Source organism: Talpa europaea (genome assembly GCF_964194135.1).
Source record: "Talpa europaea genome assembly, chromosome: 16".
Taxonomy (NCBI): Eukaryota; Metazoa; Chordata; class Mammalia; order Eulipotyphla; family Talpidae; genus Talpa; species Talpa europaea.
In genome coordinates this window covers 6804810-6830345 of record NC_140084.1, presented here as the reverse complement: position 1 = coordinate 6830345, position 25536 = coordinate 6804810, and the positions used below count along the sequence as shown (strand labels likewise).

At 52.4% G+C, this 25536-nt stretch overlaps 3 protein-coding genes across 3 annotated transcripts; 1 reads left to right on the top strand and 2 right to left on the bottom strand.

Annotated features, from left to right (window-relative positions):
* Positions 1–275: 275 nt before the first annotated feature.
* On the bottom strand, positions 276–1172 carry THAP11 (THAP domain containing 11; the record flags this gene model as incomplete). The annotated part of the gene is made up of 1 exon (XM_084256785.1): positions 276–1172. The coding sequence occupies one exon, from the start codon at positions 1170–1172 to the stop codon at positions 276–278; it is 897 nt and encodes a 298-aa protein (XP_084112911.1).
* Positions 1173–5680: 4508 nt separating this feature from the next.
* On the top strand, positions 5681–12132 carry CENPT (centromere protein T; the record flags this gene model as incomplete). Its single annotated transcript, XM_084257694.1, has 13 exons — positions 5681–5793; positions 7415–7505; positions 7642–7729; positions 7840–7936; positions 8055–8191; positions 8319–8355; positions 8556–8704; positions 9298–9521; positions 10360–10666; positions 10944–11037; positions 11581–11751; positions 11837–11941; positions 12009–12132. The coding sequence occupies 13 exons, from the start codon at positions 5681–5683 to the stop codon at positions 12130–12132; spliced, it is 1737 nt and encodes a 578-aa protein (XP_084113820.1).
* Positions 12133–12206: 74 nt separating this feature from the next.
* Positions 12207–25494, bottom strand: TSNAXIP1 (translin associated factor X interacting protein 1; the record flags this gene model as incomplete). Its single annotated transcript, XM_084256554.1, is given in 17 exon segments — positions 12207–12641; positions 12846–12952; positions 13033–13159; positions 13370–13479; positions 13579–13731; positions 13837–13962; positions 14110–14240; positions 14317–14476; positions 14547–14716; positions 15135–15270; positions 15681–15877; positions 16407–16500; positions 17562–17688; positions 17793–18019; positions 24984–25042; positions 25359–25389; positions 25393–25494. Coding segments are annotated over 17 exon segments (2295 nt in total). The 3' UTR covers positions 12207–12403.
* Between the last annotated feature and the right edge of the window lie 42 nt (positions 25495–25536).

The following is a 25536-nucleotide window of genomic DNA, read 5'->3' as shown; positions in this document are numbered from 1 at the left end:
CCAGAATCTGCAACATAAACTGGAGATGAGGGTGGGAAGGGGGTAGACAAAGTCATAATTGCTGGTGTCACCAGTGCAGAGTCGGAGGTCCCAGACCTCTGCTTCAAGAGGAAACGAGAGAGGGTGCCAGGTCACCAGCAAAAGAATCCAGCTGCCCTAAGCCTCAGTACTGTCAACCAGTGCCCCAGGAATAGAGGGGAGTTCAATCGCAGAGGCGGGAGTTGCCCCTAGGCTGAAAAGCGTGGGGGAGTCCCGCAACCACGGGGACCACCCATTCACATTCCGTGCTTCTTGCGGATAACAGCCATGGCCAGCAGCCGATCCTTCTCGCGGAGTTCTTCGCGTAGCTTGGCCTCAGTGAGACGAAGGTGGCGGATGCTACCCTTCATCTCCTTCATCTTCACCTCCATCAGCGCCAGGATGTCCCGCTGCTCGTTCAGCTTGCGCAGGAGCTCCTCCTCCGTGGTGCCTGACGACAAGGAGTATGAGTGGTCGGAGCCAGTATCAGGGAAGCCCTCTTCCCCCACCACCACCAACTGGGGGCCCATAGGGCACTCGGCGGCCTCCAGCCCGGCGGTAGCAGCCTCCAACTCCGAAGCGGCGGCCGCGGCTGCGCCCTCTGCGGCCGCGAACTCCACCTGCACCGTCAGGTCGATGGGCTTCACGTCTTCTCCAGTGGGAGTGGTGGGTGCCGGAGGCACGGATCCTGGCGCCTGGCTGCTGTCAACCGCGGCCTGAAGGGTGAGGAGCACCGCCGCAGAGGCAGACACCAGGTTCGGCTGCAGCTGGGCAGTCTGGGCAGTGGAAGCTGCCGGCGAAGCCTGCTGCTGCTGCTGCTGCTGCTGCTGTTGCTGCTGCTGTTGCCTGCGGCGAGCGGCTGCGGCCCCCGCGGGTCTGCGCGCTACTTTGCGCTCGTTGACGCCACGCAGTGGGAAGATGGTGGGGACGCGCACCGTGTAGGTCTTGCGGCCGCCCTGGAAGTGGACGCTGCAGAGACGGTGACCCGTGGTGGGCTGGAAAGTGGAGAAGCACCCACTGACGCCAGCACGGGACACGTTCTTGAGCCAGAGGCGCCGCAGCTCAGCGTCCTTGGGGAACGTGTAGAAGTGCAGTGCCTTGTCCCGATGCGAGTTGTTGTAGCAGCCCGGCACGCAGCATGTGAAGCCAGGCATGGCTGCGACGCGCGGCCCGGCACGGCCCACCGGCCTCCTGAGCCCTTCGACGGCCCGGTCGGTCAGCCGCCGCCCGCCCCTCGACGGGCGGCGCCGCGCGAGGCCTTGGGCGGCCTCCCACTCCTGCTGCCCAGCACTGCCGGCCTGGTCCGGCGCCCCGTGCCCAGAATACGCTTCCCACCAGCCCGCGCCGCACCACCGCCCGGCCGCCCGCCTGCGCTCGGGAGTCGGCCCGGGGGACGCCGCCAAGGACCGCCTGGGAAGGAGGACTACGCCCCCCACAATGCACCGCGCCAGAAGCCGCTCACTTCCGGAGCAGGGGCGTGCTTATTCCGGCCACTTTAAAGGGCACCGTGACGGTCTACGCAAAACTGATTCTTACGCCCACCCGGCTCATTCGTTGTGGATTAGAGAGGAGTATTCGGCTGGAACGCCGTCGCCTGGGCCGCCCTCCACAGGCACCCAGAATCCTGGGGAGTGGCGGGCGCGCCTCTCCAGTGCGCAAGCGCCGAGGTGCTCGCGGAAACTGCAAGTCCCATCATGCCTCGCGGCGGGCTCCGCGGCTCTGGCTTTTAGCGCCGCCTAAGGGAATGGCCGCGTTACTGCGGGCCGGGATCCGGGCGAGGTTTTGCCGCTTGCCGGAAGCGGTACCCCGGCCCCGAGCGGCGCCCAGGCGACTGCGTTCTGCGAAGGTGGGATGGAGGAGCTGAACCTCAGTACCCCGAAGGACCTTAGGAGCCCTTTGCTGTCTGTTGGCGACTCTCTCCTGACTCAGCAGCTACTTGCGTTGACTCATTTATTGACCTGAACTTAGTCACCAGCAGGCACCTCTGCTGTGTGCCGGGAGGGGCGCAGGGAGTTTGGAATCTTGCTGAAGCCAGACCTAGCCAGCCTCTCTCCTGGAGCCCGACTGACTGTACAGGGACAAGAGTTAGTCTTTGGAACAGTAGATGTGAATACACACGAATAGATATAAACCCTCCAATGAGAAAATGGAAGGGAGAGGCCTGAGAAGAACCAAAAAAAAAAAAAAAAAAGGCAAAAAAGACTGGGTTAGGGCCTCCCTGGTGGCGCAGGGGTTAAAGGCACAGCACTATCAAGCTACTGCCAGTCACTGCAGCACGAGTTTGATCCCCAGCCAGGGCACTGACCCACATGGCACATCAGACCTCTCCTGTCTCGCCTGCTGTTCCCCTCAGCAGTGTATTTCAGTCAGTATGCCTGTTTTGCTTCCCACAATGTCTGGTGAATCCTCTCCCCCCGCCCCACGCGCCTCCCGCACCTCTGGCCTGTACCCCAGTTCTTGTATGCATAAATAAATAAATCTTAAAAAAAAAAAAAAAAAAAAGCTTGGGTAGGGAGAAGTAGCCATTCTTGTCTTGGAACCAAGCTAAGACAGAAAGAGCTAGCAAGAGCCTGGAAGGGGAGGCCTGGGTAGTGGGATTTCTGAGGGATACCAAGCTGACCCCAGTTAAAATAAATGCGATTTTGCTCTGCAGGCAATTGGAAGCTGTTTGAAGAACCTTAAGTGAGAGGAGGGTTAACAGAAACCCTCTCCTTTCCCTCCACTTGCTCCAGGGGAATTACTTGCAAGCTAAGCCTCCTTTGCTCAGTTTCCCCTTTCTCCCATTTCTTCCTTCCACTTCATCCTTTTTCCTGACTTTCCCTCTTCCCTTTTATTCTTTCCAGATCCAGATCACTGGCTACAGGTATGAAATTGAAGCCTAGTATTTATTATTTCTAATTATTTCCTATAAAAACAAAATGGACCAGGGTATTTAAAAGCTTGCAAAAGAAATTAGACTCCAAGTTAACTGTTACTTTTTTTAGTTTGTTTTTTATTTAAAAGAGACCCATACTTAAAATATTTTAGAAAAACAACCACGAGGTGAACTAAAAGAAAGAAAGAAAGAAAAAAAAAAGAACTCTTTTTCTGGTCTTAATATCCAGACACTACCATTGTATTTCTGTTTATAACCAATGTGATCCTTATTTGTGTGGGGTTCAGAGAGTCATAACAGGAAAAGTTTTACTTCTGCTTGCCTGTGCAGATGAGGTCCACAACTTGAATCTCTTCAAATTCAGAAATGCATTCTCTAGTGTGTATAGCCCATGGTGAATGATGTGCATTCATTTGGTGAATCATTTATACAATGACATTTTATTTATACAATAACATTTTGTTAAATGTTTAAATTTTTATAAAATGTGTGCAGTAGAAATAAAATTCTGCAAAAGATCATTGTATCTTTTATATAATTTTCATTGTTATACAATTACTGGTATGTGTCTACTACTACCTGTCTTAAGATTTACTTTACTTGGAGCCTCCTTAGTGGTGCAGGGATTAAGTCTCAGCACTTTGATGCTATTGGCAGCCACTGTAGCTCCGGTTCAATCCCCTCCCTGGGAGCTAACCCACATGGAACCACAGACCTCTCCTGCCTCGCCCACAGTTCCCCTCAGTAGTATATTTCAGTACATCTGCCTGTTCTGCTCCCCACTCTGTCTCTGATGAATCTTCTCACCTCTCTGCACCTCTGGCCTACACCCCAGCTCTTGTGTGCATAAATAAATAAATCTTTAAAAAAAAATTGGAATACCTCACTTTCTCCCAGGTGCCATTGTCTTGCCCACCCTTTATCTTTACCTTGGGTGAAAGGCAAGAACCTTATCACATGTCTCCCTACACCCAATCTGGCCTCCATATACTCTGTTCTACACATTATTGCCAAGGAAAATATGATTATATAACACCTCTGCTTAAGTCTCTTCAGTGGTCTTTTATTACATTTAGAGTAATGCGCCCAAACTCTTCCACGCCCTGCGTGATCCCACATGGTCTCTTATGAGCCCTGTGCTTTGTTTGAAAATAGTTAAGTATCGGGCCTCCCCGGTGGCGCAGCGGTTGAGCGCCGGGTTGCGAAGCTGCCGCAGCTGGTTCGATCCCCTGCTGCTCCCCGGCCACTGGAGGAGGGTCCCACATGGCACGCAGACCTCTCTTGCCGCCCGCTGCTCCCCTCAGCAGTGTACTTCGCTCCTTCTGCCTGTTCTGCTCCCTGCTCTGGCTCTGGTGAATTCTCTCACCCTCCCGCGCTTCTGACTGTACCCAGTGCTTGTGTAAATAAATAAATAAATAAATAAATAAATAAATCTTAAAAAAAAAATAGTTAAGTATCTACTTTAACCAACTATTCTATGCAAATACAAAATAACACTGTGAACAAGTAAGCTCATGTCTCAGTTTTTGAAAGGATTTTTATGTTTTCTCCATGTTTTGCAGCCCAACACTTTACAAATAAATAAAACACAGTGCAGTATGTGGATAGTGACCATGGAAATGTGCCTGCAAAGGGCTAACAAGATAAATTACACGGAGGTCAGATCTATATGAAAAGGAATATTGATGGGCTTTTCTTCTGCAGTTTTCTTATTTTCAGAAACAAGGTCCAACTTTTTCTTTGCTCTATTTTTAAGCACAAGCATAAATATGCCCATGCCTGTTTGAGTTTCTGATTCTTTACACCCCATCTAGGAGCAGATTCTGGCAAAAGGACCCAGGTTCTAATTCTGTGCTGCTGAAAACATATGGGGTGGGGCTGGGAAAAATGAAAAATATAATGCAGTCTCCAGCATTAATAGAACCTTTAAGAGTCAGTGCCTCCCTGGTGGCGCAGCGGGTTGAGCACCATGTTGTGAAGCTGTCTGGAGCCTCTGCAGCGCGGGTTCAATTCCTGGACGGCTAGGGAGAAACCCACATGGCGTGCAAACCTCTTCTGCCTCGCCTGCTGCTCCCCTCAGCCGTGTCTTGGGTCCATCTGCCTGTTCCGCTCCCCGCTCGTCTCTGGTGAATTCTCTCACCCTCTCGCACCTCTGACTGTACCCCCGTTCTTGTATAAATAAATAAATCTTAAAAAAAAAAAAAAGAAGAACTTTTAAGAGCCAGAATTCATCTGCAATGTTTAGAGGTCTTAAGTTTTCTGCCCACCAGCTTCTGAACCTGTCAACTGGTCTCTTCTGAGAGATATAGACCCTACAGACAGAGCGGTCTTTGCAAATGGCAAACCTGAGTAGGTCACATAGAGGATAAAATTATGTTTTCCTGCCTGTGTGTCTCATCTTCAGAGAGGCAGATGGAAATGAAAGCCATTCTAATAATGGTGACTCTTATTTTATTGATGTTTTGGCTTACGATGTGTCAGGCCGTCAGCTGGGCATTATCTCATTGAATGTGGGTGTCCTCAATTTAACACGTGAGGCAATTAAGGCTTCCATTAGCTGCCCAAATTTGTTCGGGCTCACCCCCACGTAAGGATGCCTCCAAAGCCAGGTAGCAACTACCACAGCACTGCAGGACGCGATCTCCCTGCGCGGCGGGTGGGTGGGGGGCTAGAACTACAATTCCCGTGGGGCTGTGCGGCCGTCTCGCGAGAGTTGCTCAAACGCGACGGCGGGAAGGCGGAGGGCCGGAGCTACCCAAGCGGTTGAGTGGACGGGCGGCCGAGGCCATGGCGGACAGCTACGGCTCTGACAGCGAGCCCACGACGCGCACCCTGCTGCGCCACGTGCTGGATACAGCGGACCCACGCACCCCGCGGCTACGCCGGAGTGCTCGGGCTCGGTATGTGAGGAACTGGGGCGGGGGGCGGGGGGGGGCGGTGTTCTCTCTCCCACGTCCGTCGCCGGCGCTGTTTGGAAAGGGAGACAGGCCTGGAGAGGCGCAGACCCCAGGGCCCCGCGAGCTAGTTCCAGTAGTCTAGCCGTGCTCGGGTCGGCCCTCTGTGTCCTCACTCGGTACCGGGATGCTAAGACTCTTGGGTGAAGAGACTAGAGGTGAAAAATAGGCGCTCAGGAACCGGTCCCTTTGTCCCCAAACCAGAGTGTGTCCAGGTGTCTTCTGCCAAACACCTCCTTGGTGGTCCCACCTTGCCCTGCAGTGGCACCTTCTGTAGCTCCCAGCTGGAGAGCACAGCCTGGGAAGAAGTTGCGAGGCAGGGACTTGGAAATATGCTTTGCTGGAAGCAGGGAATTAATTTGGCGTGTCAGTGGGTGAGGACTGTGATGAGCTCATCGTGCAGATGCTGTGGAAGCTGGCATCTGCCGGAATGGGGCTGTATAGTTCTTTTATACTAGTGGGCAGCCATTCACTATACTTTTTTTTTTTTTTAAGATTTATTTATGTATACAAGAGCTGGAGTGTAGGCCAGAGGTGCGTGTGTGTGTGTGTGTGTGTGTGAGAGAGGGGGGGGGGGGAGGATTCACCAGAAACAGACTTGGGAACAGAACAGGCGGATCTACTGAAATACACTGCTGAGGGGAGCAGCCAGCGAGACAGAAGAGGTCTGCTGTGCCATGTGGGTCAGCTCCCTGGCTGGGGAATCGAACTCATGCTGCAGTGACTTCCTATAGCTTCATGCCGCTGAGTCTTAACCCCTTGTGCCACCAGGGAGGCCCCTCACTATGCTTGTAGACCTAGAAGTGATGAGGTGGTAGCTGTGCCCTGGGAACATTTATGTAGTTCTGGAATCTAAGAGGTATCGGACTCAAGAGTCTAGGACTGGGGTGAACCTTGTGGAGATTGCTGTCAGGCTCTGGTGGATACTTAAAAGATTTAGAAATACTTGGGCCTCCCTGGTGGCACAGCATGTTGAGCTCCGCACTATGAGGCTGTCCGCAGCCTCTGCAGCGCCTGTTAGATTCCCGGCCAGCCAGGGAGAATCCCACATGGCATGGCAGACCTCTCCTGTCTCGCCCACTGCTCCCCTCAGCAGTGCTTTTGGTGTCTGCCTGTTCTGCTCCCCACTCTATCTCTGGTGAATCCTCTCACTCTCCCGCACTTCTGGCCTATACCCCAGTTCTTGTATAAATAAAAATAAAATCTTTAAAAACAAAGATTTAGAAATACTTAAAGATCCTTCTAGATTGTTGTTCTAAAGTTGGGAATGGTACTCTTCCAGTCGCTCTTCTTGTTTGTGAGACTAACCTTAAAGTCACCGCTGCCAAAGTCAGCCTTCTTCAGCTCCTTTCTCTGGTTGGGTCATCATATTCCCTCTCTTTTCCTGTATTCCTTGGTCTTCCTTCATCTGCAGCATAGATCTGGGATGAGGGACTATGGGAGTGGCAAGTAGTTTCTGATCCTATAGTAAAAAGACTTCAGGCCAAGATCCTTGATGAAGGGACTCCTCTGCATCCTCTAGTTTCCCCTTTCTACATAATTCTCAGAGGCACTTGTGTTTACACAGTGCCCATGGAGCTCCACCTGAAACACCCTCCTTCAGGAGGTGGAGCAGCCAAACAAAGATGACTGCCAGGCAGAGTTCCCGGAGAACCAGGGTAAGTGTCCAGCCCAATGACTGTTTAAGGGATCTCGCTGCCTTTTGGCCGTATGGTCTAATCTTGCTCTGGAACCCACCTTGAGGGAATCTCAAGGCAAAACAGCACACTGATTGCTTGATGCTTTTACCCAAAGTCTGCTGGCAGATTGACACGTACTCAAGCCAGTGAGCACCTGGAGGAGCAGACACCACGAACTCTCCTGAAGAACATCCTGCTGACAGGTAAGTGAGCCCTGGTCTGATACTCAGAATGAGGGATACCACCAGTCATAGTATCCCTCATTTGGGGCAGTCTCCCTGCCAGCCTCACCCTCTCCTTGCTATTTCTGCAGCCCCAGAATCTTCCATTGTGATACCAGAACCAAAGGTGAAGCCAGTTCCAGCACCACAGATTGTTCAGCCCTCAAGACTAGAAAGTAGTCGGGACAGGTACAGAGTAAATTCCCTCTTTGGGCTGGGTTGTTGGGCAGCTCTTATCAGAGATCCTCTTGGGAGTCCCCAAACCCAGAAATTCCTGGCCTATCTGAGATCAGCTCTATCCTTGTAGCCTGGAACTGCAACTTCCTGAGCTTGAGCCCACCACAGTCCTAGCTCCAGGTCTGCTAGCTCCTGGCAGGAAGAAGCAGAGACTGAGATTATCAGTGTTTCAACAGGGAATGGACCAGGAAATGCCTCTCTCCCAAGGTGAAGTTCTATATAAATTCTGGGATCCCCTTCACCTGTCCTCTGAAGAGAAAGAGAAGACCAGAGGGAAGGTTCTTCTGGGCCTGGGTAATTCATCATGGTTTCTTTTTTTTGCATCCTCTTGCAGAGCCTCGTGGGAATGCAAATGCCTCCTCCCTCACCAGGTACTGTTGCCTATTCTAGGGGTTGATGGAGCGAAGGTGCTGACTGGGATGGAATCTGGTCATATAGTCAGTTATAACCTGGCAGCATGATGGCTGTGTTATAAGAGATGAGAACCCCGGGGCCGGTGGGGGGACTCTAGGAAGGTTGGAGGACAGGGTCTTAGGCACCTGACTTCCATTGTGCTTTCTCCTCCCACCAGCTCCCTCAACCTGACCTTTGCCACACCTCTCCAGCCGCAGTCAGTACAGAGGCCTGGTTTGGCCCGCAGACCTCTCACCCGTCGAGCTGTAGATGTGGGTGCATTTTTGCAGGATCTGAGAGATACTTCCTTCGCCTTGGCTCCTTCAGGTAAGGTTAAGATTTTCCTCTTCTGGCCTGTGAAGAAAGCTGTGCCCCCATTGCTCAGTGTATGGAGTCAAGGGCAATGAATAGGTCTGGTCTGTAGGTCTGTGAGGAGTTCTTTCCACAGGTTGTCCCTTGTCTGGGTAGAGCCCAGTCTTAGTTTCAGTGTCTTTTAGAACCCCATACCCTTGAGGAGATATAGGGCTGAGGGTAGGAGAAGTAAATGGTGTGATGATTAGATTTTTGGGAGGTTGAAAGAGACTAGCTTTCCTGGCAGAGCTGGAATCAGAGAGCCTGATTCCAGAAGATAAGTCAGGTTCACCAGAGTAAAGGAAGGGCTTCAAGGAGGAGAGGAGAATGAGAAGTGGAAAAAAGGCACAGGTGAGTGGTTTGGATGGGGCAAGCTGTGGAACCTGGGAATGCTCAGAAGCAGGCTAGGGAGCAGGAGCAGAAGCAAAGAGCTATGGAAGGGAGATAAGGCTTAAAGTGTTAGGTATTGTCTTTCCACTTGTGGAGGGGACTCATGGGTTCTAATACCCAGGGCCTAGTGACAGGGTACCAGCAGGGGTACAGAGTTCCAACTGGCCCTTGACTTCTAGGTGACAGCCTCAGAACTCCTGTTGCTGTTGCTGCCCTGCCAACGGACATGGTATTGGAGGACACCCAGCCCTTCTCCCAGCCTTTGGTTGGCCTTTCCCCCAGAGTGCCCCACTCCTTGCCGTGCCCCTCTCACCTGGGAGCTAAAGATGCTGAGAAGCCCGTTAGTCCCGGAACATCATGCAGCAGGCCTGGGCTGCAGAACAACAGTGAGTATGTGGGGCAGGTGACCTGGAGCCAAGCCTCACTGGGACGAGAGTTGGCACTGGTGGTTTGCCCTCTTTTTTTTTCTTTAAGATTTATTTATGCACGCAAGAACTGGGGTGTAGGCCAGAGGTGCAGGAGTGTGTGTGTGAGCGGACTCACCAGAGCAGAACAGACAGAACTACTGAAATACACTGAGAGCAGCAGGCGGGACAGGAGAGGTCTGCTGCACCATGTGGGTTGCTCCCTGGCTGGCTGGGGATCGAACCTGGCTGGTGATAGCTTGATAGCACTGAGACTTTAACCCCTGTGCCACTCAGGAGACTCCTGGTTTTGCCCTCTTTTTTTAAGATTTATTTATGTATATAAGAGCTGGATTATAGGCCAGACATGCCGGGTGGGGGGGTGGTGAGAGGATACACCAGAGATAGAGCAGGGAACAGAACAGGCAGATTGACTGAAATACACTGCTGAGGGGAGCAGCGGGTGAGACAGGAGAGGTCTGCCTTGCCATATGGGTTTCTTCCTGGCCGGCCCGGGATTGAACTCATGCTGCAGAGGCTGTGGATTGCTTTATAGTGCAGTGCTTAACCCCTTGCGCCACCAGGGAGGCCCTGGTTTTGCCCTTTTTAAGCCCATATGTGTGTAATCCCAGAACTTCCTCACTATTCGTTCCTTCTCCGTCAAACTTCAGAATCAGTATTGTGCTAAGAGGCCCCACACCAGTACCCTGGCACTGACTCTGGTCTTCTCTGCTCATTGGATGAGACTGAGTTTGATGACTTCATCTTCCCTTTCCAGAGCTACAGCCTCGGACTACTACTTCTCAAGCTTAAATTTTCTCCTTTGATTCAGCCCAGCTTCTGGCAGGAAAGGCAGAGGAGGCTGATGCCCTTGCTGTGAACTTCCCAAATACCAGCAATAGTGTCTCTGATGAAGATGGAGTAGAGCCTTTACAGGATGGAGTTGGTAAGGAGGCAGAAGAAAGGATGGGAGAAGGCTTAAGCCTGAGCAAAGTGAAGGAGGCCACAGTAGCACAAGAATCTCCTGGGGCAGAAGAACATGAGGGAGACACAGATATGACAGAACTGGAGGGATCCTGGGAGGCTGTTGAGGCCAAAGTGCCAGAAGAATGCCCAGGGAAGGAGGACACCACTGGCCGGACAGGTAAGGGACCCAGCGCAGGGCTGGGGGAAGGACCTGAGGAGTGAATGAAGGATAGCTGTGTTCAGTGTCTGACCTTGGAGGAGGGGCTTTTCTGAGTTCTGTCTCTTGGCACAGGGCCTGTTGAGCAATGAGGAGTCTCAGGGGTCTCTCACTGGGCTGGGTTAGCGAGAGCTTGGTGGGGGCCCTCAAGGAACAGGACAAAGAAGCTGTGAGCTTGTAGGGTTGGGTCAGATGGTCAGGCCTGAGCTCTCTAGTGAACTCTGACCTTCTTCTGCAGCGAGTCCAGAGTTGGTCTCCGGTATCATCCCCGAGTTTCTTCAGACCAGACAATGTCAGCTTCTTGAGCAAGCCGCACCGCCTAGCCCTGCAGTGTAAGATCTCACAATTTTGTTCCTCATGGGCCTCTTGGGGAGGGGCAGGCACTGCGGTTGTTATCACGCACCACAGCGTTTTGCCCCTTCAAAGCATGTACAGGTGATTTCTCAGTGGAGCTAGGCTAGGTGGGTCTCATTGAGAGCACATTTGTCGTCCCAGATACCTGCTTCCAAGGGCTTAGAGGAGCCTGGGTAAGGGGATATGCCTGGATTAATGTGTGCTCTGAGAAGGCTTCCTGAAGGAAGATACTAGAATGTGACAGGAAGCGATGGGTGGAGGGGAGGGCATGTCCATGCCAATCCTGAGCGTCATGGGTGAGCATGTACCAGTTTGTATGATGAGCTTAGACCAGGCCTGTAGTCTCACATGAAGAACCAGGGCCCTAGGGAAAGACCCCCGTCCCGGCTTCCCCCCAGCAGGTGGTCAGAGCTGTTAGGCTGGCCAAGTAGCATGTGTGCCCCAGTATTGGCAGGAGCCAGTGTCTTTGATTAGGGGTCTCTTAAGGCTGCAGTTCAGCTAACTGTCCACTCCTGCACCAGTTCATCTTCAGAGCCTCAGAAACCTCTGTCAGCCAAGCTTCCTCCCAGAGCCCGCGTCCCCAGGATCCGCAAAGATCCCCACAAGACTGGGTTGAGCCACTATGCAAAACTCTTTAGCTTCTATGCTAAGATGCCCATGGAGAAGAAGGCTTTTGAGATGGTGGAAAAATGGTGAGTCCTGGTACTTGGGGTGGGGAGAGGAGCTACCGAGATCATGAGCAGATAGTTCAGTCTGTTCTACCTGCCTTTTCGGCAGTCTGGACAAGTATTTCGAGCATCTCTGTGATGACCTGGAGGTATTTGCTGCTCATGCTGGCCGCAAGACTGTGAGGCCAGAGGACCTGGAGCTGCTGATGAGACGGTAAGTGGGCAAAAGCAGGGCGGTGTGGGGTAGGAGTGCGGCGCTGATTCTGTATCCTCTGCTGCAGGCAGGGCCTGGTCACCAACCAAGTCTCCCTGCATGTGCTCGTGGAGCGGCACCTGCCCCTGGAGTACCGGCAGCTCCTCATCCCTTGCGCCTTCAGTGGCAACGCTGTCTTCCCTGCCCAGTAGTGGCCGGACCTCAGTGCCTGTGCTGTCGCCACTTGGGACCATTTGGCCCCACATACCCTTCTGGGTGCCCTCCCCATCCCCCAGCATCAATAAATGTCACAAACAGAATATGCTGAGTTTGGTGTATATCCTGGGGCCCGCCGGGCAGAAGCCACCACTTCTCCCCTTGACTCCCAGCATAACCTGGAGAACAGCCTGGATTCAGACCAACAGTTTTATGCTAGAAGTCAGGGGTTAGCAGCATGTAGCACTCAGGCTACTCTCAGGGGCCCTAGCTCGCAGGGTCCTGTTCTCGAGGGCCCACGCGCCTGATGTCTGCCATGTGAAGCTGTTCCAGTGCAGTCTTGACATTGACCACAATGCCCTTCTCCTTCTCGCCCTCTTCTGGCAGTTCTGTCACAGGGATCTGCATGGCCTCGCTCAAATAGCTGTTCAGGGTCTGCTTGTCCAAGCTGGGATCAATGTTCATTAGGGCCTCACGGAGGCGGAACAGGGTCACATCCTCACGGCTGCCCCACAGGATAGAAAAAGAAAGGGCTTGACCCTTCCTCTCTGTACCCTACACCCCACGAGACCGCCAGACTTGAGCAGCATGTAGTGTCCGGCAGCGTGCCCAGAGCACAGGGGAGACCCAGGAGCCGGCCATGCCACCCTGTGGCCCAGCCTAGGTCTCGCCTCTGGCTGAGCGGGCTTGAGGGCCCCAGGTCACTCACAATTCCAGGCCCAGCTCCTGCTTCAGCTCCTGTAAGTACTCATCCTTTTCATCTAAGTACTGTTCCCGCAGCTTCTGCACAAAGAGTGTGCTCTGGCCTTCCTCGTCCTGGGAAGGGCCACAAGACAGTGGTTAGGGTTCAGCAGAAGTTAGGGTAGGGCTGGGCCGCCTCTGACACCCCCACACACCTCCATAAACAATGAGCGGTACTTGAGCAATTCTGTGTTGCTGCTGTCGGGTTGCCAGTCCCCTGCCTCCATCAACTGCTGAATTTTCTCGTCCTTCTTGAAGGGGAAGGTGCTCTTGAGGACAGTGCTGGGGGGTGACGTGAGTGCCAACATGGGCCTGGCCAAGTCCTGCCCACCCATCTCCCTGCACACCCCTGCCAGCCCCAGGAGCGCTCTGAAGGGTAGCCAACAATGAGGCTGTGACCCTTCCGCCAGGCTCCCCTTTTCTCTGCATACCTGGGTTCCTGGCCAAAGGCGATGCTGGCAGGATTTTGGGATGGGCAGGCCGACTTCTTACCTTAACTGCTCCATGGTTATTACTCCCTCGTTCTGACTGTCAATATTCGTCATCTCCTTCAGCAGCTGTGCTGTGATCTCCTTCTGCCTGATGTACACACTCTCTCGGTTCTACAGGGAGGGGAGCAATCACTGGCTTCCGCTCCCTAGAGTGGGGACAGAGCTGGCCTATGCTGGGGACACAGGGTGAAAGGCCAGGCCCACTCTTACCTTTCCCATCAAGACCTCATAGAACTGACTCATGATATCATTGGTGCGGAAAAGCTTGATATTTTCAAAAATAGTGTAGGCCCAGGCCATGGCATCACCAGGCCCAAAGCGACGCTCCAAGAAATTGTAGAAGAAATCTGAGAATTTCTGTTTCTGCAGGGTCTGGGGAAAGACTGGTCGGTCAACCTGCCCCATGGTCAGTTGACCTTCCTTGCCTCACCCTAGCACCTCGGACCGAAACGCCAGATGAGATCTGACCTGCTCCTCACTAAGACGTTCCTTCCAGACTTCCTTGATGAGGTTGACCACAGCCTTCCTGGTTGGCTTCATGTTTGTCACATTGCCTTCAAACCGAAGGAAAGGGGGGATGCTTTCCTCGTAGCCCTAGAAGGAAGAGTGCCAGCTCCTCTCTGGGACCCACCCTCAAACAGGGCAGAACCCCAGGGATTCTCAGCAGCCAGGCTTGGCTGTTCTGACTCTGACCCCAAACCTTCCCTCAAACTCTACCCCCCAGCCCAGGGACACCCCTACCAGACCAGAGAAGAAGTCTTTCTCCCGAAGCAGCCCCTCGCCTATCTCCTCCAAGAGTACGTCCACCAGCTGGTCACTGTTCTTGCCCTCCGCTAGCATGGTCCAGCGCTCCGTGCCTCCAGTCACCACCTCTGCAGGTGGGGAAAGAGAACTGGAGTCCAGATCACACATTTGAACAGTCCCTGGGCCCCCAGTGGCCACAGCTACCTTCACATTTGGTCCAGTCGGGCCGTGGCGTGGAGGTGCGCTGGATCTCCTGCAGCTCTGCATAAAACTGATCCCGCTCCTTCAGTGTGCTCATATGCAGCTGCAGCAGCATCTCATGCTCCTTGCAGACCTCTTCATAGTCCGCTCTCAGGCTGTCCAGCTGTGGGCAAGGAGGTTGGTCCTTGCTACTTACCGCACAACCCCGCCTGACCCTGCCTGCCCACCAGCACCTGCTCCTGCAGATCCTTATTGGTCTTCTCCTGCATTTCAAAGTCCCTCCTGGGCACCACATCTCCAAAGTTAGCCTTCATGGTGTTGAGTTCCATCTGCGTGCGGGTCAGGTCTTGCCGAGTCATCTTCAGAGCCAGTGTTAACTTCGTGGGGTCCTCTCCCCAGACGCCTGCCAGGGGGCCCGAGCAGCTGGCATCACCCTGGCTCTGGGGCCTGTAGCCCAGGGCAGGGTTAGAGCATCCCTTGGGGCATGTCCCAGGTCCTTCTGCTGTCCCTGCTTAGGAACCCCTGGTTCTGTCCCACAGCACTACCAGCTTAAAGTTTCAGGCTTCAACAGAGAAGCCCAGGGCGTGGGGTCCCAGTCCTGTCCTGCCCTCGGGGAATCTACGCTGCTGCCGCTGCCAGCAATGGTTTCCTACTTAAACAGTGGTTCTACGATCCCCAGTCCAGCTCAGAAGATCCATATCTCCCGTCATGGCTAGCTGAGAACTGAGCAGATGTTAGGAGAGATGAATGAATTGGGGTGAGTGGTGAGAGCCAGACTCCTCTCCAGTGCCCCCTGGGGAAAGGAAGCCTCTGGGGCTTACTTGGGGATTGGGCTAGTGACATGTCCTCCCGCTGGTATCGTAACTCATTCAGGTCTGCAATGAGGATCTTGCGGGCATCGCGCTCAGTGAGGTAGTGCAGGTACTCCTGAGCCAAGCTCTTCCTCAGTTTGGTCACCTGTTGGGAAAGGTGGCTGTGTGGTCAGGGGTTGCCTCTGGGGTTCATATGCAGCCAGTCACCACAGGGAACGGGACAGGTGCTGCGTGGCCTCATGAGGACATGAGAACAGGAAAAGGAGGAGGAGACTGGTTGGCCATTCTTGAGACTCCAGCAAAGTGCCAGCACTGCCACCCATGGAGAGGGGCCACTGAGGAGCAGGACTCTGGCGCACAGAGCCAGTGCTAAGCTGAGGAGGCGGCCAGAATGTGGAGGCAGCAGGGGTCTGCGGGGAAGTGGTGTCTCAGTGTTATTCCACGCAGAAGGGTGGAGGGAGTTAAGGGGTCACTTCAGTGCCAAAGGCCTTAGGTCCCTCCTAGGGTGGGGTGGCAGGAATACAGGGGTTTGGTCACCAGACTGCTCCCATTTACCTCACTCTGTAGTGCCATCTTCTCCTCATTTTTTCTGTCAACGAGTTTTAGCAAATTCATCTTCTCTCTCTTCAGCATGGAGATTTCGTATCTCTCTTCAGCCCTCATGGCCAGGATCCTCTCGTTGCAGTCCTCATTCATGGTGACCAGCTTGGCCTTCAGGGGCTCCAGAGTCCGAATCTTCTCCCTCTGTTGGGCTAGACAGGGACACGTGGCAGAGTTCCTCTGGGGTCATGGATGACAAACAGCCAGGAGACACTGATCCCAAGGTCAGTGAGTAGCTATGGCTCTTGCACACCCCAGGCGTCTGTGCATGCCTTGCACACAGTACGGCCCTTGCTTAAGGCCCCCTGCGCTTGCACATAAACCGGGGTTGGAGTCCAGATGAGGACCAGGGTCTCACCTGAGCCCTTCCCCCCTGCAGCCTTCAGTCCTGCTGCTGCCCCATGCCTGGCCCTGCCTAAGCCCTGGTGGGGGAGCCTCTTCACTTCTCAGAGGTACCCCCTCCCTCTTGAGTGTCACTCTCAATAGGAAAGGTGCTCTATTTCCTGCAGGTCCTGCCCCACCTGTGTCCTAAGGGCAAGCAGTGGTCGAGTGCCCCGTCACAGGACACCTATCACAGGACAGTGTACGTCAAAAGACTGAGTAGGGCTTGACGTCAAGGCCTGGTGTAGAGCTACTCCAGTTCTGCTGCTGAGTGCCCAGGTGAGGGAGCTACAGTCTTACCCAGCATCACCTCATAGGCATTCTTGATGGAGGAGAGCAATGGCTTGTATGTTTTGAAGTCCTCAATGAAGAACTCAAAGATCTCTCTGTAAGGCTGGCAAGAAAAGGGAACCCATCAGCTACTGGCCCATAGTTGCCAGCCTCAGTGGGACCTGAGTTTGCCTTTGCTTGACTTCAGTGTCCCAGCATGTGGCTACCAGGTGACCCACATTCAGATGAATGCCCCAGGCACCAGCTGGGCCCCTCAGTGCCATGGAACTGAGGGGCAGTTCTGTCCCTCTCAGCTGCTTCCCAGAGGTTTCTCCTGCTGCCATCTCTGAGGACTGGCAGATCCCAGGGTCAGCACCTCCCTCTCTGTGTGCAGGCACCGAGCTGTCTCTGGCTCTCCAGGCAGCCAGTCTCTTCTATGTGTTGCATCTCAGCTGGTCTCTCGCCAACACCCCTCACCATCTTATAGCCCTGTGAGAGCAGGAGGAGAGTGAAGGTTCTAGCTCCACATTCTGCCTACCAAGTAGAGGTGTGATTTCCTGTCTCACTTGCACACATGGGAAGTTCTCGTTGCCCTTGGCCCTCTCTGAGCTTCTATTCCTGGTGGGGGAGGTACCAGCGGCTGTGAGATGGTGTGTAAGGCCCATCCAAGTCCTGGCACACAGGTACTCAGCAAACATCAGGGATTCCCCCTCCTCACCCATGTTTGAGCAGGGAATTAGTGACTCCTTCCTCAATAGCTACTAGAATTTAGGCTGCATCTAGATCTCGATCTCTCTCTTTCTGGGATAATTGTCCAAGCTTGGGCTATTGTCCCTTGGATTGTGGGTACTCTGTGACCCTTGCTTGCCCAGCTGCCAAGATTCAGGCTCCCTTTGCTGATGCCCAGCAGCCCCAATGAGCGCTGAGGAGCACAGAACTGAAGGGGCAGAGACAGCATCCAGTCCTGGCCCGGGTAAGGAATATTGAACATCAGGAGAAGATCGGTTCCACATAGCCGGCTCACTGGCTATGTCATACTTCATGTTTCTCTTAAGTTTGAAGAGGAAGGGGAACTCAAAAGAGTCAGAGCTGGGCAAGGCTGGTCTCCTGAGTATCTGAAGTGCTCAGAACTGGTGAATAGCTTCCCCCCCACCGCCCCCCTCCCCTTCCCACAGTTATTCTGACCTGCAGCCTCAGCTCTTGGGCAGAATCCTTGCCCAGGTCCAGCAGGAGGAGCTCCTTGCGTAGGTAGTTCTCTAGCTGCTCCAGGTACCTGGGCTTGGCAGTGTTCAGGGGCTGTTGCTGCCAGCTACTGCAGGGAGAGTGGGCTGAGGTGTAATGGGCACCCCACAGTGTCCTAGCACCTGGGCCTGGGGCAGCACACCCCTGTTCAGCTTCGGGCCCACCGCAGCTTACCCTGCTCGCTTCCGGTAGTCCTCTGAACAGGGCTTCCGATTACACAGAATGGTCTGGCCACTGGTGTGTGTGGGCCATGGGGAGAGATCACCAGCGGAGAACTGATAGGACTGCAGAAAGGGACCGATGGGGTTACCATGGCAACATTGCTCCCCTTCCTGATGTTCCTGTCTATCCCCCCCCCCACTTCCTGATTTTATTTTTTTTATACAATTTCTATTTTTTTTTTTTTTAAAGATTTATCCATTCATGCATACAAGGGCTGGAGTAGAGGCCAGAGGTGTGGAGGGTGAGAGGACTCACCAGAGACAGAGTGGGGAACAGAACAGGCAGATCTGCTGAAATACACTGCTGAGGGGAGCAGAGGGCGAGTCAGGAGAGGTCTGCTGCGCCATGTGGGTAGCTCCCTGGCCAGGGATCGAACTCATACTGCAGAGGCTGTGAACAGCTTCATAGGCTGCGTCCCAACCCCCTGTACCCCCAGGCAGGCCCTATACAATTTCTTAATATGTTTCATAATTAAGACAGTGGGTCTTAGAGCGGTTTGGGTTAAATCCCAGATCTTATTAGATATGTGACCAGAGCTTTAACTTCTATTCAACCTTGAGATCTCAGGGGTCCTCCCTGTTGTTCTTTCCCGAGTGTGACACCCTGCACTTCCAATCATCACACTCCTAGCTTCTCTAAGTGATGGAGACTAGGTCTGTCTGGTTTGGTTTTTTTTAAAGATCTATTTTACTTATACATACAAGAACTGGGGTGTAGGCCAGAGGTGTGTGTGGTGGGTGAGAGGATTCACCAGAGACAGAGTGGGGAGCAGAACAGGTGGATTGACCGGCGTACACTGCTGAGGGTTGTAGCGGGTGAGACAGGAGAGGTCTGCGCCATGTGGGTCACTTCCCTGGCCGGGGATTGAACTCATGCTGCGGTGGCTGGCGATAGCTTGATAGTGTTCAGACTTAATCCTTTGCGCCATGAGGGAGGCCCCTAGGTCTGTCTTGTTTACCACTCCTTCCCCGGTGCCAGGCATGGAGTGGAAATCGGCAAATATTTGTTGAATAAATGAAAACATGGAGGATGGGGCATCAGAATTGTAGTAAAGAATTTAAAGCTCTTGGACCTCCCTCGTGGTGTAGCGGTTGTTGCGCTGCGAAGCTGTGCGCAGCCTCTGCAGTGCTGGTTCGATTCCCCGCCGACCAGGGAGAACCCCACACGGCGCAGCAGACCTTTCCTGTCTGGCCCGCTGCTCCCCTCAGCAGTGTATTTCAGTCAGTCTGCCTGTTCTGTTCCCCACTGTCTCTGGTGAATCCTCTCACCCCCTGCATCTCTGGCCTGTACCCCAGCTCTTGTATGCATAAATAAATAAATCTTAAAAAAAAAAAAATAGAAGTACCTCACCCTGGGGAATAAATGACAGGTTTTCCAAATAGCATGTCATCGGGTTCACTCTGCCGGGGGGGGGGGGGGGGGGGAGGAGGCGGTCACCCTGCTTTGTACTCTGCTCCTCCGCCTGGCTCTTAACAGCTGGGAAGGCCCCAGCCCAGGCTGGCTAGGGGTGCCTGAGAGCTGGGTTCTCTCTGCACTCCCCTGCAGGTAAAAACGGGACGGCTGCCTAAGCATGGACATTGCAGGGGAACAACGCCCCCTGGTGGTTCTGCCGCCACTGCATGAAAGAAAGAAGAGCCAGATCTCAGATGCAGGGACTAGGAGGCACCTGAGGGGGACCGGAGCAGGGCTCCCAAGTCATTGGATTTGGGGCTGGGGATGAGCTCAGTCTCCACAGAGCCCACACTTCTCCCCCTTCTTGCTCCCTGGAGTTAGGGTGCATATGTTGGGAGTTTGTAGCCTCACAAAGTGTGTGGCACATGTGGCCCCCAATTCTCCAGGGTGACATTCACACAAGGGAAACCACTAACCCAGCCAGCCCACAGTGCTCCACTGTGAGCTGGAGTTACAAATATGTTCACGTGTGCCCTTCCATTTTTGAGATTTGGACAATGACTGTCTATTGATTAAATAATAACAATCCTATGAGCATGTCAATAAAAGTACTTACTGAAACAACATTCATTTTTATAGAAACATTTTAAAAAACAGGAATGGAGAAAAGACCTTTCCTCGGGCTGGTGAAGAATCTCTACTCCCAGCCCAGTCAAGCCTGAACGCAGAGTATTTATGGAGCTGTTAACTTAGGGCAGCGATTCAAGTACCCTATCAAGCACTTAGTCCATAAAAACAAAAAGATCCAGCCACAGCCCTGGAGGATATTGGCAGATCTGCTGTGACAATCCTAGATCCTAGCTGGCATGTGGCAGTCTGTCTGGCTCATGGCAGGCTTGATGAAGAAATGAGGTCCAGAAAGTTGAGCTGCAGGGGAAGGGGCTGGTTGAGTCACACTCTGTCCAGGGATATCTGGGAAGACTTTCTATTTTTTTTTAAAGATTTATTTATTGATGCATACAAGAGCTGGGGTACAGGCCAGAGATGTGAGAGGTGAGAAGATTCACCAGAGACAGAGTGGGGAGCAGAACAGGCAGACTGACTGAAATACACTGCTGAGGGGAGCAGCAGGCCAGACACGAGAGGTCTGCTGCGCCATGTGGGTTGCTCCCTGGCTGGCTGGGGATCGAACTTGTGCTGCAGAGGCTTTGGATTGCTTCATAGTGCAGTGCTTAACCCATTGTGTCACCAGGGAGGCCCTTGGGAAGACTTTCTAGATCCCTTGTAGCCAGTGTATACCTCCCACCCCAGAGTCTGGTGGTCTGGCCTCTGGGCCAAATTACCTGACTGGGGAGAAAGTGCTCTGGGGGGCATGTTTCAAGTGATTGGTGTTTTGGGGTTGCAGAGAAGGGGGCAGATAGGGTCTGGGAGCTGATATTTGGGGTCCCAACAGGACAAAACCACTAACCAGCCCTTCCCGTTTCTGAGAAGTCTTGCGTTTTTGGAAGCTCTTGTGTCTTGGGAAGCTGGGGTCATCTCTGGTGACTCCGGAAGGCCACATCTGTGTTCTGCACAAGGAAGGGAAAGGCAGAGTTAGGGGCAGAGCTTTCCACCCTTCTCACTGCCACAAGAAATGGTGTTGTCTCCCCTGAGAGCCAGACTTTGGGCATTCCTAGCCCTGCCTCTAGATTCCCAGAGATCCTGTCAACCAGCTCATGGTCCTGGGCCTGAGCCATTTTCCTACATCATGAGTCTCACCCACTGCTGCTCCAGGAGGCTGGAGGACTCAGTGGGCCCACACTGCTACTCAGTGTGCAGCTGAAGCTACCATGTCAGTTTGGTGTGCGTGACTGACACATGTTGCAGCAGTCATACCGAAGGCAAGAAGCATAAGGTCTGGGGCTCGAGGGGCAGGGTGTGGTTCTCCAGTTTCAACTTACTGCCTGATAGGGTTGCAGAGGTTGACATCTTTCTAACAGGACCCCCCTTGGGCAAGTCATTAAATTTCTCAGCCTAGTCTCCACATAGGGAAATGGAGATGATCTTGCTTTTCCTATCTCAGAGTCGTCGTGAAGCTTAAATAAGAGTAAAAGAGATCATGCAAAAATAGTCTATAAACTGCAAAGAGCTGCACAGATGTGTTTTTTTTTAAGATTTATTTATTTATATATAGAAGAACTGGGGTACAGGCCAGAGTTGCAGGGGAGGGTGAGAGGATTCACCAGAGACAGAACGGGGAACAGAACAGGCAGACTGACTGAAATACACTGCTGAGGGGAGCAGCAGGCGAGTCAGGAGAGGTCCGCTGCGCCATGTGGGTAGCTCCCTGGCTGGCAATCGAACCTGTGCTGCAGCAGCTGTGGATATCTTCATAGGCTGTGTCTTAACCTCTTGTGCCACCAGGGAGGCTCTGCACAGATGTTTTTGATGACAGCAGGATGGGAAAGAAATGGATCCTATGGAGATTTTTAACACCTAGGTCTCTTGTGGGGGTGGGGGGGGCGATCCTTGCTCAGACTAGGATGGCACTTAGGGGCCACTGGAGAGGGATGCATATGGGGGCACAGATCCAGGTAGAATAAAAGGAGGAAGTAATTCCCGTAATGTGGTACAGGTGGCCCAGTGATTTATGCTGCCAGACAGCTGTGCCTTCATTCCCCTTGCTAGCTGGTGACCTTGGGCATATTTAACCTCCTGATCCTGTGTCTTTGTCCATAAAAATGCAAACAGGTCTACTCAAGCTCCAGGGAAGTTGAGAGCCACAACCAGAACCCTTATCCAGTTGGGAAATCTGTCCTTCAGGGCTCCTCAGTCCTCCTCCATGAAGCAGTGACACCCTAAACTCCCGTCTTCTATTGTCTCTCAATTGAACAAGTGTGAGCAAGCCATGTGGAATAAGTAGACAGTGTGGAAAAGGAAGGGGTTCTGTCCAGACAGTCATGAGTTTGAGACAGGATACAAAAGATGAATCCATCTGCTTCTGGAGTACCTTCTGTTAAGACCAATCAATTTTCTAAACTCTGTTCTTCTCCAATTCTGCTGGAACGACCACAAAGACAAGACAAGCAAGAAAACTATGGGAGGTCTCCCTGGTGGCCTAGGGGTTAAGTCTCAGCTTTACCACTGCAAAGGCCCACCACAGTGGTCTGAGTTCGATCCCCGGACAGGGAGCTAGCCCATATGGCACAGCAGACCTCTCCTGTCTTGCCCGCTGCTCCCCTTAGCAGTGCATTTCAGTAGATCTGCCTGTTCTCCCCACTCTGTCTCTGGTGAATCCTCTCATGCTCACTGCACCTCTGGCCTGCACCCTAGGTCTTCTACGCAAAAATAAATAAAATCTTCAAAAGAAAACTGTGGGGATCTCCGCAAATTCTGAGGGGTTGCCAAGTGGAAAAGCTCAGTAGGCAGTGGACATTAGTTCTGAATATCAAAGGGGGCAATAGTGAAAAACAGACTTGCAAATAACAATCATAATCTTTACTGTTATATTAGATATGTTACACCAATCCCCAGAGAGGAATGGGAACAGTGATTTAAATGTCTACTTCAAAAGTGGAGAAAGTTAAAAAAAAAAAGTGGAGAAAGTTTAAAAAAAAAAGTGGAGAAAGTTATTTAACTCATGACAAGTCAGTGCGTTTGTCAGGGGTTTGCCCTGGTATTGAGTGGATTCAAGTTGCTGAGTTCCAACTACTGTGCTAGGGCTGAGAGGCTGATAGAAAGCCGAGGAGGAAAAACCTGCCCCAGAGAAACACACATTAAAGGCTCCTTTTAAAGCGTCCTGCTAACATACCTGTAGAGCCTTCCCAACTGTTTCAGGGCAACCCCAATGTGAAATGGGATGGCCTGAGTGTGGGTCCTCACCCACGCGCTTATAACAAGACTCAACTGCAGGCACACACAAAAAAATTTAATAAAGGGTTTATTTACAAAAAAGGGAAATGAAAAAAGGAATAACTCAGGGAAAAAGAGATATAAATTGGGGAATGTGTGCTACCAGTTCTGCTGAGCTGAAAGCTGGTGAAAAACCAAGGGACCCCCCCAAGGCCCACATGTCTGGTCATATACCAAGCCTGACTGCTTAACTCCACCCTCAGTTTCCAGCAATCCTCCCTTCGGTGGTGGTGACACTGTGGGATTTGCAGTCTTTGGTGTCTTGGGTCTTTTTGGTCTGGGGTGGGGGTGGGGTTCATAAAACCTGTTCAGGTCATCCTTTCCCTCAACAGAATGATATTTTGTACTGCCACCAAATTCCACTTCAGCCATTATGTAATGTTTCCTTAAACTGTCTCTCAGAGTCTGCTTTATGTTTCTTCCAAATATTACTAGTTTCATAAAATCAATCCTGCTCTGGGTAGCTACATTCATTCTCAAGACTGCTTGGCTGGTTGTTTAGACTCACTTTAGGTCTGGATAAAATAATCAAATTGGCATTTAATTTAATTTCCTGACTTTTGTAGGCTTTTTTTTTTTTTAAGATTTACTTATTTTTGCATAGAAGAACTGGGGTGTAGGCCAGAGGTGCGAGGGGTGAGAGGATTCACCAGAGACAGTGGGGAACAGAACAAGCAGATCCACCAAAACACACTGCTGAGGGGAGCAGTGGGTGAGACAGGAGAGGTCTGTTGCATCATATGTGGGTAACTCCCTGGCGGGAGATCGATCTTGGGCTGTAGTAGTGATAATGCAGAGACTTAACCCCTAGGCCACCAGGGAGGCCCCTTTATTGACTTTTTTAAAGGCAGCAGACCATGAAGGATTAGAGTTTAGCTTTACTTCCCCACCCCCCACGGGGAATGGGAATAAAGGAAACTAGATTCATTAAATTTACTGAATGTCTATTTTATATATATATATATATATATATATATATGTGAGTTGCGAGGAGAGCTTCATATTTCCTGCCTAAATGTTCTCTACAATGTTTGTGAGGTAGGCTGTATCATCCCTAAAACTGAAATACAGGAACTAGGGCCTGAAACTTTAAGAGCCTTCTCTGAAGTTCCAAAACTTGAAAGATATTTAGCTAGTTTTTGTGTTTTAATCCGTACACTTTGTGGTTTTCCTGGCTAACAGAGTGTGTTGTCATATTTTGCAGTGACCTGAAACTAGCCCTCTGGATAAAGGCAGGAGCTCCCCTGAGGTCGTAGATGTGCCTGGGCTGCTTAGAGTCAGCCAGCAATTCAACAAGTATCTGTCATAAATCAGTGGGCGCAGAGACAGTTTATCCCTGTGGTTAACAGCTCAGGTTCATGAGTCTCACGTGGCTGGGTTGTGAAGTTGTGCGTGTGAAATCCTAGCTTCACCATTTACAAATATGTCTAAAACACATAATCTCTCCAGGCATCTATTCTTCCTGTGTAAATTGATAGTGCTACTTCATAAGAGTTGTTGGGAGGGTTAAATCTGGTATATAAAGCACTTGGAACATACTATATGCTCAATACAAGACAGGTGGTTGCTACTCATGATAAAGTGCGCCCGCTCTCTTGCTATCACATACTCTTTGGGCTGAAAAGTCAGATCCTGTTTCTGCATCACTGATCCTGTGGGGCTGGAGCCCCCGACCAACGGACAGCGGTAGGAGATGCCGAGGTACGGATTACGTACCATTTCTTTCTGCAAGTACTCAAGCCCTCCTCTCCGCCCTCAACCTTGCCAGCGCCTACCTCGACATAGTCACGGAATTGGACAACCGCGTCTTTGGCTTCAGGGAGGCCATATCTTTCAGGCAGTCGGGCAGCCAGCACTCACAGCCAGGAAAGCTGTGGTAGTGTACAGCTCGTCGTCATGGCGACCAGGCCCCCAGCAGCCTGGTGGTGAGGGCGGAGTCAGGGCTGCGCCACGCCCCCGATCCCAGTCAGCGCGGGCTGGGAGTAAGGCCAAGTAGCAAAGAAGGACGTCGATCCTAGTGCGAGGTCCCCTCAGAGTCTGTCCCTACAACGGATTTGACCCCAACTACCAGAACTGAGGCAGGGGGACAAGCAGAGGCTGTGGGGGAGGGAGGTGGACTGAGAGGCTGGAGCCGTATTGCCAGTGGGAATTGTAGTTTTCGGTGTCTCTATGTCTGGCTGTGTAGGCTTGTGACTGGGCAGATTTGGACTACATCTCCCAAGGTTCGTTGCCGGCCCGCGTTGGTCCGCCTCTGGCGAGCTCTGCATTATGGGATATGGAGTCGGAAATGTGGCGAGGCGTGGTAATGTCCAAAGAGAGGTGCCGGACTCGGACTCGGTTTCCCTGCGGCCCTGGTTGGCTCGCGGGCCATTGGCTGAGCGGGGCGGATCTGGTCCCGCTCCTCCCCGCCCCC